Source organism: Haliotis rufescens, unplaced genomic scaffold (assembly GCF_023055435.1).
Source record: "Haliotis rufescens isolate VD_foot unplaced genomic scaffold, xgHalRufe1.0.p SCAF_72, whole genome shotgun sequence".
Classification (NCBI taxonomy): domain Eukaryota; kingdom Metazoa; phylum Mollusca; class Gastropoda; order Lepetellida; family Haliotidae; genus Haliotis; species Haliotis rufescens.
The window spans coordinates 909,989-924,351 of NW_025964364.1; the positions used below are offsets into that span (position 1 = coordinate 909,989).

At 41.6% G+C, this 14,363-nt stretch overlaps 1 protein-coding gene across 2 annotated transcripts; it reads left to right on the forward strand.

The window, feature by feature from the left end:
* The first annotated feature begins 1,316 nt into the window (after positions 1-1,316).
* Positions 1,317-14,062, forward strand: LOC124124626 (toll-like receptor 4). Of its 2 annotated transcripts, none has more exons than XM_046487842.2 (2): positions 1,317-1,592; positions 10,847-14,062. In XM_046487842.2, the coding sequence occupies exon 2, from the start codon at positions 10,857-10,859 to the stop codon at positions 13,455-13,457; it is 2,601 nt and encodes an 866-aa protein (XP_046343798.2). In that variant the 5' UTR covers positions 1,317-1,592; positions 10,847-10,856; the 3' UTR covers positions 13,458-14,062. The 2 variants fall into 2 exon arrangements, with proteins under 2 accessions (XP_046343798.2, XP_046343799.2); XM_046487843.2 differs by lacking the exon at positions 1,317-1,592 and adding an exon at positions 2,912-3,081.
* Positions 14,063-14,363: the final 301 nt, after the last annotated feature.

Sequence of the window (14,363 nt, forward strand, 5' to 3'; positions counted from 1 at the left end):
TTGTCTTCTGCTGGTTCCCACACTTCTCCTTTCTCCAGGTTGTATCATTAGTCGTTGCAGGAGATATGTAGACCTGATCTCCTGGAGTCTCTTAATTACCGTGTCCAATCTTGTGTCCTCTAGGTGGTCAATCTTGAAACAATCTGTTGCCACCTTTACCCACGCACATTTTAGAACTTCATGGATTATACGGGTTTTATTTTGTGAAGCCCATATCTGGTGTCCTCCGCCGTGAAATTGCTGGAATATTACTAAAAGCGGCGTTAAACCTCACTCACTCAGTCACTCTCACTCACTCACTCACTCACTCAGGAGCACGCCTTAGGCTGGACAATTCTTATACTCATGCTCGGTGGCACAAAATCTGCATTTCTTTCTCCGACCTGAGCGATGATGTCCAGACTTTACTGCATGAACCTCTGTGGAATTGTCTGGAGTCCTGCATTTTTTCACACATCTGTCAAGAGTGAGGTCTTCCTCTCTGAGTAATCTCTCCCTAAGATCCCTGTTTCCAATCCCAAATACAATAGTAGTAGATTTTGTCTGTAATTGTGAGGACAAAGCGATTTTCCTGCCGGTGATAAGAGATAGTATAGCAATTAAAAGGGGCTGATTGAAAGGTAAAATATATCCTTTTTGGTTGAGTAACTGAGAAGTCAAATCACCGCAATGGGGAGTTATGCGGAGGATGTACAATGCAACCGGAAGTGGGAATGAGGATGATCACAGATGAAAATACACGGTGAGTAAACAACAGAAGGAAAATCATTACGTGGGCTTCACATTAGTCAGAACAACCTTACCATACTTGGTAGATCCGAGCATGAGAGACACACGTAACTTTGTGTTTTGTCAATATCAGTATACATACTTAATTCCTGAATGCACAGCTCAAGACAGAGCAATGGAAAAATATTGTGAAGAATCTTGTTGTCAGACTATCGTACTGTCAAACTCGATTTGAATAAATCAAAATCAAAATCATAAACGCTCTAGTGTTTTATGTTTATCATAAGATATATGGCATGGGTTAAATACTGTCTTTATCATTTGCAATCGTGTCTAGCGCGAGAAAGTATGACAGTAACCACCTAGAAGATTATTATTTCGATCGTAAAAAGTGGAGCATATTATGGACAATCTAAGTTTAAGAAAGTGAAGGTGTGTCTTTAAGGAAAAGATGCTTACACTCTACATAAAGCAGGGAAACCTCGTTTTCACAGACTACGCGAACGAGTGAATGAGTTGGACGAAATGTGGGACATTGACCTAGCCCATGTCACTCGCTATTCAAAAGTAAACATTGGGTCATACCCATGGGTTTTAGCTGGTCATGTGACGTATGCACAGCTGATAAGAGTTACACTATGGACAGATGTGCGTGTGGTATTGAGTATTCAATTCTCGGAAATTTCATTTTGATCCCAGTTGATGATGTGGTTACTGAAACAATTGATGACGCGATGCGGAAGTAAAGTTTGTCGCAGGAAGGTCAATCAGGCTCGACTGCAGCAACCCTGGAAACACAGAGCGAATCTACTACAGAGGAGGACGTTGTTATAGCTGTGATTCTGTAGGAGTGAATGTTGCAAGTAAGTATATATACATATATTTCGTTGTAAGAACGCCGAATAATGGTCGATAATGTGATTAGTAACCCATGATATTAATCTAATTCATCTCCATATATCCATGAAGTGCCAGGTCTCGATGCCCTCTGCAGCTTATAGAAGATGACATTGAGAAAGAATTTTTTTAGCTGGGTTGTAATTATATAAACCTTTGGAACATGTGTTTAGGAATGAGTGAGTGAGTATGGTTTTACGCCGCTTTTAGGAATATATCAGCAATATCACGGCGGGGGACACCAGAAATGGGTTTCACACATTGTACCCATGTCGGGAATCGAAACTGGTCTTCGGCGTTACGAGCGAACGTTTTGACCACTAGGCTACCCGACCGCCCTATGTGTTTAGGGAGAGAGAGAACTATAGTTTTATATTCCTCGGGTACGTTATTGTTTGACGTACAGACTAAACTCTAGTTATATAACCATATCGTACGGTGTGTGTTTAGGTACAGAGTAAACTATAATTATATAATCATATCGTACGGTGTGTACAGAGTAAACTAGAGTTATGTAAGAGAGACAATTTATGTATGTCAATGTCTTTATATGAGGAGAACAACGTTTCAGAGTATATGCTTACTTCTTCAACAGGTGAATGCTAGAATACAGAGAGCATATATATGTACATGTGAAAACAACAAAAGTAAGAAGATAACACAGGTTCGACACTTAACAAGGAAAGCCAACAGTTAATAAGCACTGATTGATGTTTAACAATGGACAAATGGAAGCCCGGAGTTGGATTTGTACTGGATGGCAATAAAAGCGACAAAACCATTTCCACAAAACATTTCTGCCAAATACTGCGTCGATTGTACGATTCCTACTTTATCAAGAGTGTGAGTTTATGAATCACTATCAAAAGGTGATGACATCAGGTGTTCGCGACAAGGTGAGCTTATCATTCCCTACTGGTGGCACCCGTCACAAACACATGCAAAGGAAAGTCAATTGTCCACATGTGGTACAAGTCAAAATAGAGAATTGCATCGGACATAATTGTTGTCACCAATGCGTCAAATTTGGAAATGTCCTCCACATGTTTACCATAAAACCTTTTGAAAGCTTTACTGGGGCCTTGCATGGTGTAACTGTGATCAAACAACTTCTGAGCAAGAGCTGTATGACGCTCTTTGAAATCTTGGTAGAAAGAGCATGCTCGTCTGTACCTCAAAAGTTGTGAAATGTAAACAGCAAGGACTGGAGCTGCTGGAATAGTGCTCGACATGAAGAGAAAGTTGACTATTGGGAAGTTGACTATTGGAAAGTTGACTATTGGGAAGTTGACTATTGGAAAGTTGACTATTGGAAAGTTGACTATTGGAAAGTTGAAGTCATCCCTCTTGTCACACAGGTTGTGCAGAGTGTTTTGTCACTCGGAATCTTTATGCATCGATATGACTATGAAATGGACGAGGCGGTTTCATTGGTCTCCTACATTGCTAGTTCAGGTGGGTAAACCAGTGGAAGGGAATTGGCTATTTGATTGTTATTGAATGATATCAGATCATCGATATACCTGAAGCTTAGACCGCCTCCGTGGTCTAGCGGTAGAGCGTCCGCCCGGAGAGCGGAATGTCCGGGTACGATCCCCGGCCGAGTCATAGCAAAATACTTTAAAAGATGGTACTCGTTCTTATCCTGTCTGGCGCTCGGGCTTAAGGTGCAAAAACAAGGACTGGTCGGGTTGGGGTCAGTATACTGTGTCTGAGTGGGGTATTCATGTAAACTGCGGCATGGTATCTCAGTGGGCTAGCACTATAAATCAGCATCAGTCCTGACTAGTACAAGCAGCCAGCCACACACGCACGCAAGCACGCACGCACGCAAAAACGCACGCACCCACCCATCCGCCCATCCACGCACGCACGCACGCACGCACGCACGCACGCACGCACACACACACACACACACACACACACACACACACACCGTTAAACCCAATTTCACCTCACCTCAAGCTTAAGTCAAAATTCTTGGCCAAAATTCCCAGCAGAAATTCCCATTCATATGCATGAAGAAACAGCTCATCAAGAAGGGGAGCACAGTTGGTGCTAACTTCTCGCCTGAAAAGACATTCCCAAATTTGTACATGGATGTTATCAATGAGGAAGCCCAGCATTGCACATATTGTTTTCTCAGTAAACTACAGATGCCATTTGCTTCATGACCTTTGACAAACTGTCCTAGACCTCTGAAGACAGATATGTAACTATATCTCTGGTCACCACGTTTTGTAACAAAAGCCCCATGGATCAAGGAAAGAAGATTTCCCTTCAGTTTATCATGTGGGATAGTTGTGCGCAAAGTTGTAAAGCAATGGAGTAAGTAATAAGCAATGGAAAATGGAGGGCGGAGGTAGGGTTATATGTGTAGGAGCGAGTCTTAATTGGATTGTATGTTTGGTTATGTGTAGAAGAATGTCCTGATTGGAATTTGCGAAGGAGTGTGCCCTGAAATGTGTTAGGTTACATATGTAGTGTTCTAAAGTATGTGTAAAGTAATATGTGTGTGCGAATGTCCTGGATGGGCTGTGTGATGGGTTATAAGTGCAGGAGAGTGTCCTATTTGGATTGTATGTGTAGTAATATGTGACGAAATATGACGAATGTGGATTGTGTGTTTCAATGTGAAGGAGAGGGTCCTGTTTGGGTTGTAAGTCATATTTACAGGAGGATAACTAGTTTGGATTATGTGTCTGCTAATATGTGGAGGAGAGGGTGTTGGTTGGGTTGTAAGTCATATTTACAGGAGGATGACTAGTTTGGATTATGTGTCTGCTAATATGTGTAGGAGAGGGTGTTGGTTGGGTTGTAAGTCATATTTACAGGAGGATAACTAGTTTGGATTGTGTATCTGCTAATATGTGTAGGAGAGGGTGTTGGTTGGGTTATAAGTCATATTTACAGGAGGATAACTAGTTTGGATTGTGTATCTGCTAATATGTGTAGGAGAGGGTCCTGTTTGGCTTGTAAGTCATGTTTACAGGAGGATAACTAGTTTGGATTATGTGTCTGCTAATATGTGTAGGAGAGGGTGTTGGTTGGGTTGTAAGTCATATTTACAGGAGGATAACTAGTTTGGATTGTGTATCTGCTAATATGTGTAGGAGAGGGTGTTGGTTGGGTTGTAAGTCATATTTACAGGAGGATAACTAGTTTGGATTGTGTATCTGCTAATATGTGTAGGAGAGGGTGTTGGTTGGGTTGTAAGTCATATTTACAGGAGGATAACTAGTTTGGATTGTGTATCTGCTAATATGTGTAGGAGAGGGTGTTGGTTGGGTTGTAAGTCATATTTACAGGAAGATAACTAGTTTGGATTGTGTATCTGCTAATATGTGGAGGAGAGGGTGTTGGTTGGGTTGTAAGTCATATTTACAGGAGGATAACTAGTTTGGATTGTGTATCTGCTAATATGTGAAGGAGAGGGTGTTGGTTGGGTTGTAAGTCATATTTACAGGAGGATAACTAGTTTGGATTGTGTATCTGCTAATATGTGTAGGAGAGGGTCCTGGTTGGGTTGTAAGTCATATTTACAGGAGGATAACTAGTTTGGATTGTGTATCTGCTAATATGTGTAGGAGAGGGTGTTGGTTGGGTTGTAAGTCATATTTACAGGAGGATAACTAGTTTGGATTGTGTATCTGCTAATATGTGTAGGAGAGGGTGTTGGTTGGGTTGTAAGTCATATTTACAGGAGGATAACTAGTTTGGATTGTGTATCTGCTAATATGTGTAGGAGAGGGTGTTGGTTGGGTTGTAAGTCATATTTACAGGAGGATAACTAGTTTGGATTGTGTATCTGCTAATATGTGTAGGAGAGGGTGTTGGTTGGGTTGTAAGTCATATTTACAGGAGGATAACTAGTTTGGATTATGTGTCTGCTAATATGTGTAGGAGAGGGTCCTGTTTGGGTTGTAAGTCCTATTTACAGGAGGATAACTAGTTTGGATTATGTGTCTGCTAATATGTGTAGGAGAGGGTCCTGTTTGGGTTGTAAGTCATATTTACAGGAGGATGACTAGTTTAGATTGTGTGTCTGGTAATATGTGTAGGAGAGGGTGTTGGTTGGGTTGTAAGTCATATTTACAGGAGGATAACTAGTTTGGATTGTGTATCTGGTAATATATGTGGGAGAGGGTCCTGGTTGGGTTGTAAGTCATATTTACAGGAGGATAACTAGTTTGGATTATGTGTCTGCTAATATGTGTAGGAGAGGGTCCTGTTTGGGTTGTAAGTCATGTTTACAGGAGGATAACTAGTTTGGATTGTGTATCTGCTAATATGTGTAGGAGAGGGTCCTGTTTGGGTTGTAAGTCATATTTACAGGAGGATATCTAGTTTGGAATATGTGTCTGCTAATATGTGTAGAAGAGGGTTCTGGTTGGGTTGTAAGTCATATTCACAGGAGGATAACTAGTTTGGATTATGTGTCTGCTAATATGTGTAGGAGAGGGTCCTGTTTGGGTTGTAAGTCATATTTACAGGAGGATATCTAGTTTGGAATATGTGTCTGCTAATATGTGTAGGAGAGGGTGTTGGTTGGGTTGTAAGTCATATTTACAGGAGGATAACTAGTTTGGATTGTGTATCTGGTAATATATGTGGGAGAGGGTCCTGGTTGGGTTGTAAGTCATATTTACAGGCGGGTGACTAGTTTGGATTGTGTGTCTGGTAATATGTGTAGCAGAGGGTCCTGGTTGGGTTGTAAGTCATATTTACAGAAGGATGACTAGTTTGGATTGTGTATCTGGTAATATATGTTGGAGAGGGTCCTGGTTGGGTTGTAAGTCATATTTACAGGAGGATGACTAGTTTGGATTATGTGTCTGGTAATATGTGTAGGAGAGGGTCCTGGTTGGGTTGTAAGTCATATTTACAGAAGGATGACTAGTTTGGATTGTGTATCTGGTAATATATGTTGGAGAGGGTCCTGGTTGGGTTGTAAGTCATATTTACAGGAGGATGACTAGTTTGGATTGTGTGTCTGGTAATATGTGTAGGAGAGGGTCCTGGTTGGGTTGTAAGTCATATTTACAGGAGGATGACTAGTTTGGATTATGTATCTGGTAATATATGTGGGAGAGGGTTCTGGTTGGGTTGTAAGTCATGTTTACAGGAGGATAACTAGTTTGGATTATGTATCTGGTAATATGTGTAGGAGAGGGTGTTGGTTGGGTTGTAAGTCATATTTACAGGAGGATGACTAGTTTGGATTATGTATCTGGTAATATATGTGGGAGAGGGTTCTGGTTGGGTTGTAAGTCATGTTTACAGGAGGATAACTAGTTTGGATTATGTATCTGGTAATATGTGTAGCAGAGGGTCCTGGTTGGGTTGTAAGTCATATTTACAGAAGGATGACTAGTTTGGATTGTGTATCTGGTAATATATGTTGGAGAGGGTCCTGGTTGGGTTGTAAGTCATATTTACAGGAGGATGACTAGTTTGGATTGTGTGTCTGGTAATATGTGTAGGAGAGGGTCCTGGTTGGGTTGTAAGTCATATTTACAGAAGGATGACTAGTTTGGATTGTGTATCTGGTGATATATGTTGGAGAGGGTCCTGGTTGGGTTGTAAGTCATATTTACAGGAGGATGACTAGTTTGGATTGTGTGTCTGGTAATATGTGTAGGAGAGGGTCCTGGTTGGGTTGTAAGTCATATTTACAGGAGGATGACTAGTTTGGATTATGTATCTGGTAATATATGTGGGAGAGGGTTCTGGTTGGGTTGTAAGTCATGTTTACAGGAGGATAACTAGTTTGGATTGTGTGTCTGGTAATATGTGTAGGAGAGGGTGTTGGTTGGGTTGTAAGTCATATTTACAGGAGGATGACTAGTTTGGATTATGTATCTGGTAATATATATGGGAGAGGGTTCTGGTTGGGTTGTAAGTCATGTTTACAGGAGGATAACTAGTTTGGATTATGTATCTGGTAATATGTGTAGCAGAGGGTCCTGGTTGGGTTGTAAGTCATATTTACAGAAGGATGACTAGTTTGGATTGTGTATCTGGTAATATATGTTGGAGAGGGTCCTGGTTGGGTTGTAAGTCATATTTACAGGAGGATGACTAGTTTGGATTGTGTGTCTGGTAATATGTGTAGGAGAGGGTCCTGGTTGGGTTGTAAGTCATATTTACAGAAGGATGACTAGTTTGGATTGTGTATCTGGTAATATATGTTGGAGAGGGTCCTGGTTGGGTTGTAAGTCATATTTACAGGAGGATGACTAGTTTGGATTGTGTGTCTGGTAATATATGTTGGAGAGGGTCCTGGTTGGGTTGTAAGTCATATTTACAGGAGGATGACTAGTTTGGATTATGTATCTGGTAATATATGTGGGAGAGGGTTCTGGTTGGGTTGTAAGTCATGTTTACAGGAGGATAACTAGTTTGGATTATGTATCTGGTAATATGTGTAGGAGAGGGTGTTGGTTGGGTTGTAAGTCATATTTACAGGAGGATAACTAGTTTGGATTATGTATCTGGTAATATGTGTAGGAGAGGGTTCTGTTTGGGTTGTAAGCCATATTTCCAGGAGGATAACTAGTTTGGATTATGTGTCTGGTAATATGTGTAGGAGAGGGTCCTGTTTGGGTTGTAAGCCATAATTACAGGAGGATAACTAGTTTGGATTATGTGTCTGCTAATATGTGTAGGAGAGGGTCCTGGTTGGGTTGTAAGTCATATTTACAGGAGGATGACTAGTTTGGATTATGTGTCTGCTAATATGTGTAGGAGAGGGTGTTGGTTGGGTTGTAAGTCATATTTACAGGAGGATGACTAGTTTAGATTGTGTGTCTGGTAATATATGTTGGAGAGGGTCCTGGTTGGGTTGTAAGTCATATTTACAGGAGGATGACTAGTTTGGATTGTGTATCTGCTAATATGTGTAGGAGAGGGTGTTGGTTGGGTTGTAAGTCATATTTACAGGAGGATGACTAGTTTAGATTGTGTGTCTGGTAATATGTGTGGGAGAGGGTCCTGCTTGGATAGTATGTGAAATAATGTGAATAGGAGAATGAGTAGGATGGATTGTGTATCGTTATATGTGTCATTGTAACAGAGCATTGGTAGATTTGCTCTTTAAAGAAGAAGGGTTTACTTGAAGGGACAGAGCAATGTACATGGAAAATATTGCTTCCACAACAACATTATGTGTACCACTGCTTTGTCCATACGCCACAGTTACAGAGACTCCGGTTGTACTTTCACTCAGGAAGACAGGTCGGGGTCACATGAGCAACGGTCATGTCTTCCTGAACTCTTTGTTTTGTTTGTTTAGCTTTGTTTGTGAGTGAGTGAGTTGGGTTTAACGACGCTTTTAACAGTATTACAGTTATATTGCGGCGTGTCAGCTCAATGTGGGAGGAAAACCTGAAGTGACGCAGGTCTCAGACGTTTACCACTTCGGTGAAACCCACGAGCACGGGTATGGTGCTGACATACCTAGAAACATAATCGGGGCGAACAGGGATTCGAACCCACAATCATAGGTTTCTGGCGTGCCTAAGGGACGCAACTCTATATAACGAATCACGGCGCCTCAGACGACTGGGCCACCCGTGACCCCGCTTAGTTTGTGCCGCAATTTTACAGCAAGCGAGTAGCAATAACGAATTATATATACGTTGCAGAACATGTCAACAGATGACGTCAAAATCTGTAAAGTCAAGTTTAGAGGGTAATGTTCACCAATATGTATCATTATCGTTCATCGTTTAGAGAACAATACCTCTCTTAAGAACATTGATCTTGATCAGTAAGCCTACCACCCAACTGGTTATAACGCCATCACGGTTATAATGCCATCTTATCCAATATGAAAAGGTGGCATTATACACAGGTTTTACTGTAGTTTGATACAACATTTGTAACAATGTAATACGTTAATGCTATCCTGTTGATTGAACTGCGGATAGGTTCACCTATAGTAACTACATGTTGCGTTATCGACAAAACTACAGTTCTGCCATCTCATTGTAGATTTTTTTGCGTTACAGAATGTTTTAATACACCTTTAGATTTAAGTTACTTTAAAATAAATTGTCAATGCATACGCATAGCAAGTGTAGATTATCCGCTGAAACAGACTCTATTAGCGTACCGGGCAAAATAGCTGTGAAAATATAGGAATGGATCACTGAACATCACTGATGGCACCAGGTGTTCGCGAAAAGAATAAGCATGCCCTGCCCTGCCCTGCCCTGCCCTGCCCTGCCCTGCCCCGCCCCGCCCCGCCCCGCCCCGCCCCGAGCCGAGCCGAGCCGAGCCAGAGTGGGAGATACACAAAAACTCCAAGGTCAGAACGATTATGTAAAATGTGTAATAACCAGGATATAGAGGATGAATATCACTTTGTACCTGTATGTCCATTGTACTCCACTGTGAGAAAAAATATGTACCTGTACACTACTTTAATAATACAAATATTGTTAATTTCCGACAATTGTTAAACAGTCTAGAGAAATTAATAATGCAAAAGTTAGCCATGTATATATTCCAACCACTGTTATATAAAACCAAATTTGTAAATAATAGTTAAAATTGTGTGCAACATATCTGTCACATGTACTATAGGCCTGGGACCTCCTTTTAGCAGAAATATCTTGTTGCTATGGAAATGGTTTGTTGCTTTTGTTGAGTAATCGAGTTAACCATTGAAACAGAATCCAGCGTACCCTGTTCAGGCATGGTCGCAGAATCCTAACCATGACACGGACACCGGAAACGTCCGTGGAACACCGGAAACAGGAACTGAAGCAAGCATGCGCACTCCACACGTGGTACAAGATATACTCCACACGTGGTACAAGGGATACTTCTCCGTGGTAGAATAGGCCTTCAGCAACCCATGCTTGCCGTGAGAGGCGACTAACGGGATCGGTGGTCAAGCCCGCATGATGCATGTTATCATATCCCAATTGCGTGGATCGATGATATGTCAATCACTGGATTGCCTGGTCCAGATTTCATTATGTACAAACCGCCGTCATATAGCTGGAATATTGCTGAGTGCGGTGTTAAACAACAAACAAACAAACATGACTTCCATGCATAGTTGTTATTCTTCTAGGGACATGACATAACTGATTTGCTAATGTTCTCATTGACAATGACTAAAGACGGACTAATACTGACTACAAAGTTTCATCAGTTCATTCTGTTTTCAGAGTAAATTCTCACTCCCTGTTTTGTCCATTTCTTTCAGCTCAAGAATAATGACCACTTTGTTGAACCTTCTGAATCTGATGACAACCGTCTGGACAAGCCTAGCCGCCACTTCATCAGTATCATCCCCACCATCCATTGTAGCTTCGGTCAACCCAAGGCACCATTGTTCTATAACCCACAATGACGTGCTCAACGGAACATCAGTTGACTGCCAGAATCGGAGCCTGACCAACATCCCAAAGGCCCTGCCAGCAGACACTGTTATACTTCAACTCCAACATAACAACCTGTACCAGCTGAGGAACTACTCCTTTAATCACGTCCCTGAATTAGTGCAGCTGTACCTGGCATACTGCAACCTGTCCAGTCTAGAACCTCGAGCATTCCATGGATTGGGCCGCCTACAGATATTGCGAATGGACCACAACAATCTAGTCCTGGACAAAGACACCTACAGTTCAGACATCTTCCTCCCACTAACAAGCTTACAGGTTTTGAATCTGGGCGGAAATGATCCAAGGACGACGGGGGAAATACCCGATGAGATATTTGTTACCCTACTGACTTTAGAAAGTCTCACAATCGATACTTTCCAGGATGAATCTTTTGGGAACGGATTATCACAATTGAAAAAACTTACAGGTTTGTCTCTGGGCAGCTTTTGGACAGACCAGCCTTATTGTGCTATCATGAGATTGCATAATAACACTTTTTCAGTTTTTGAAAAATCAAAACTGTCACAGCTTGACCTGCAATATTGTGACTTGTATCTAATTGAGGTTGGAACGTTTTTGCCCTTGTCACATATCACCACAGTTTCCATGGATACAGTAAAATATTTGGGCATTGATCCTGTGATTCGGGCCATGTTTGGATTCAATGGTAGGAACATTTCACAAATGATATGTCCATATTGCTTTTATCCACATGGAACATCTTTAGAACAACTCAGAAACCAAATGATTAGTAAAGAAACGACCTCTCTTCTTAAGAACATTTGCATAGGCCATCTTGACTTCTCCCACAACAGAATACTTTATATCGATACCTCGTTTGTATTTACATTCTGTAAATGTTTGACGTATCTCGATCTTTCTCATAACTATATTGTGGGACATATCGGAACCATTTTCCTTTTGTCCTTTTTTAGGAAACTACAATATGTAGATATATCATTTCAAATAAACTTTAAAAAAAATGATATAGATGGTGTGTTGCAAAAGGGCGTAGAGGAACAAGATACTAGATCCAACACAGCAGTTATGAACAAAAACCTCCACGCTCCAAATGCTGTGTTTTATTTCCCACCTAGCCTTCGAATCTTAAAGCTGAGATCACTTTCTGCTAATATGGGAAAATTGTTTTCGTCAGAAATTAAAGGTGGTCAACATTTGACAACGGTTGATTTGGCAAACAACGGAATTAAGGGGTCCCCACAGCACGTGCGAGGTCTCGAGCATATCCAGAGTATGGACTTCTCAGGGAACACGGAATTTAGAATGACAGAACAATTTCTTAAATCATTCAGTTGTGCCACACAATTGTTCCTCAATAACAAGGCTTTATCTCAAGGAGCACTGTTACTTGATGGCCCACTGTACAACGGTATTCGTAGTTTGGTGCATCTCACAAGGGTAGAGATGTCAGGAAATAAGATCCAGTTCTTGCCAGGTGATTTTTTACACCCACTTACAAATATATCCTATGTTAATCTGGCTGACAATAGTTTTGTGAAGATGCCTTTTGATCTGCCTTTCATACCGAAAGATCTGACCATCCTTGACCTGTCCACGAACTCGCTCACACACATGAGTGACAAAGAAATGAACACTCTTGACACGATTTCGTACAGAAATAGGCTGACGCTGAAGCTTGCAGGTAACCCCATATCGTGTTCCTGCCAGGCTCTCCCATTTGTTACATGGCTCTCTACAACACATGTTGCTCTAGATAAGGGAGGTAACTACACTTGTGTGGATGAAGAGGGTGTCATCACCTCAACAAGCGCAGTCAACGCAAACTTCAACTGGCACTGGAGAAGATGTAGAGGAGTTTTCTGGCTGTTGTTTACTGCCATTCTCATGTGCCTTCTTATAATGGCGGTTGTGTCCACACTGTTGGTTTTGAGGAACATGACGTATTTCCACCATCACTTTCTGCTTCTGCTGGGCAGAGGTGCCCAAATAGTCACCAGGGACGACTTTCAGAAAGATGCCTACATTGCTCACTGTGAACAGGACAATAGTTTAGCATGTAATGGCATTGGAATGGTTCTCAAGCAGAGATACATGTTGAGATTAATCCTCAGTCATGACTGTCTTCCTGGACATGTGGTCATAAAGCATGTAGTGGACAGTGTTAATGACAGCTGGAAGACGGTGCTGGTTGTCACAGAGAACTTCCTGGACGATGACTGGTCCTATTTCACAATGCAGATAGCAGCCAGTGCTGTAACTAGCACGAATCCAAGCAGGGTTATTCTCTTGTTGATCGGCAGGATCAACGAGGCTCTCCTCCCTGATTTCCTGCTCAGTGTAGTGAGTGAAGATAACATATTCCATCTGAAAAACATTCCAGACGAAGAAAGTGAAGAATGGACACACATACAAAACAGGATATTGACTGGAAGTGAATACTACTTCACCTAACTTTCTAAATGTAATTGTGTTCCAATTATGAATGATGTTTCAAATATATCATTACCATGTGACTTCCATTTTCGTATGGCCTGTCAATGCCGGACAATCAGCCTCGCTTATCTGCTGAAATAAATTCAGAGTGAGTGAGTGAGTGAGTATGGTTTTACGCCGCTTTTAGCAATATTCCAGCAATATCACGGCGGGGGACACCAGAAATGGGCTTCACACATTGTACCCATGTCGGGAATCGAACCCGGGTCTTCGGCGTGACGAGCCAACGCTTTAACCACAAGGCTACCCGACCGCCCCACGAAAATTCAGAGATGAACCAGGTGTCCATGTCCTGCTGTACTGCTAGATCATGTCAGCCATTCTCAAACATAAGTGATCCTTCATATTGTTTAACACACTGTATTGGTTTACGCGTGATAAAGAATGACTTTCATCAAATATCAGGATCCTGGTTGTACTTACTCTAGCTTCATCTTATTTCTGCAGATGAGAAGAATTCTCTTTAATATATTTCATACTGCATATGTGGATCTTTAACAATATACTGTCATTTCAGAATGAAGATTTGTTGGAGATTCATAATAAATAAGTTTAAAAGTGAATCCCGTACTCTGCTTCTGATTCGACTCATGTGTGGTGGGTGAGTGAGTTGGGTGTAACGCCGGAGTGTTAAGCTGTATGGTATTCCAGTTACATCACAGCGTGTCAGCTGAATGTGGGAGGAAAGCGCAAAGAGATGCTATCCAAGACGTTCACTACTTGGTGAAACCCACGAGCCCGGGCCCAAGGGTTGCAACTCTGCACAGCAAATCGCGCGCCTTAGACGACTGTGCCACCCGGGCCTCCGACTCATGTGTGATATCTAGAGCACAGAGAACAGTACTGAAAATACGACATGCTGTC

Coding starts and splice junctions, on each gene's coding strand:
- LOC124124626 (XM_046487842.2), top strand. CDS start 10,857: ATGACCACTTTGTTGAACCTTCTGAATCTGATGACAACCGTCTGGACA.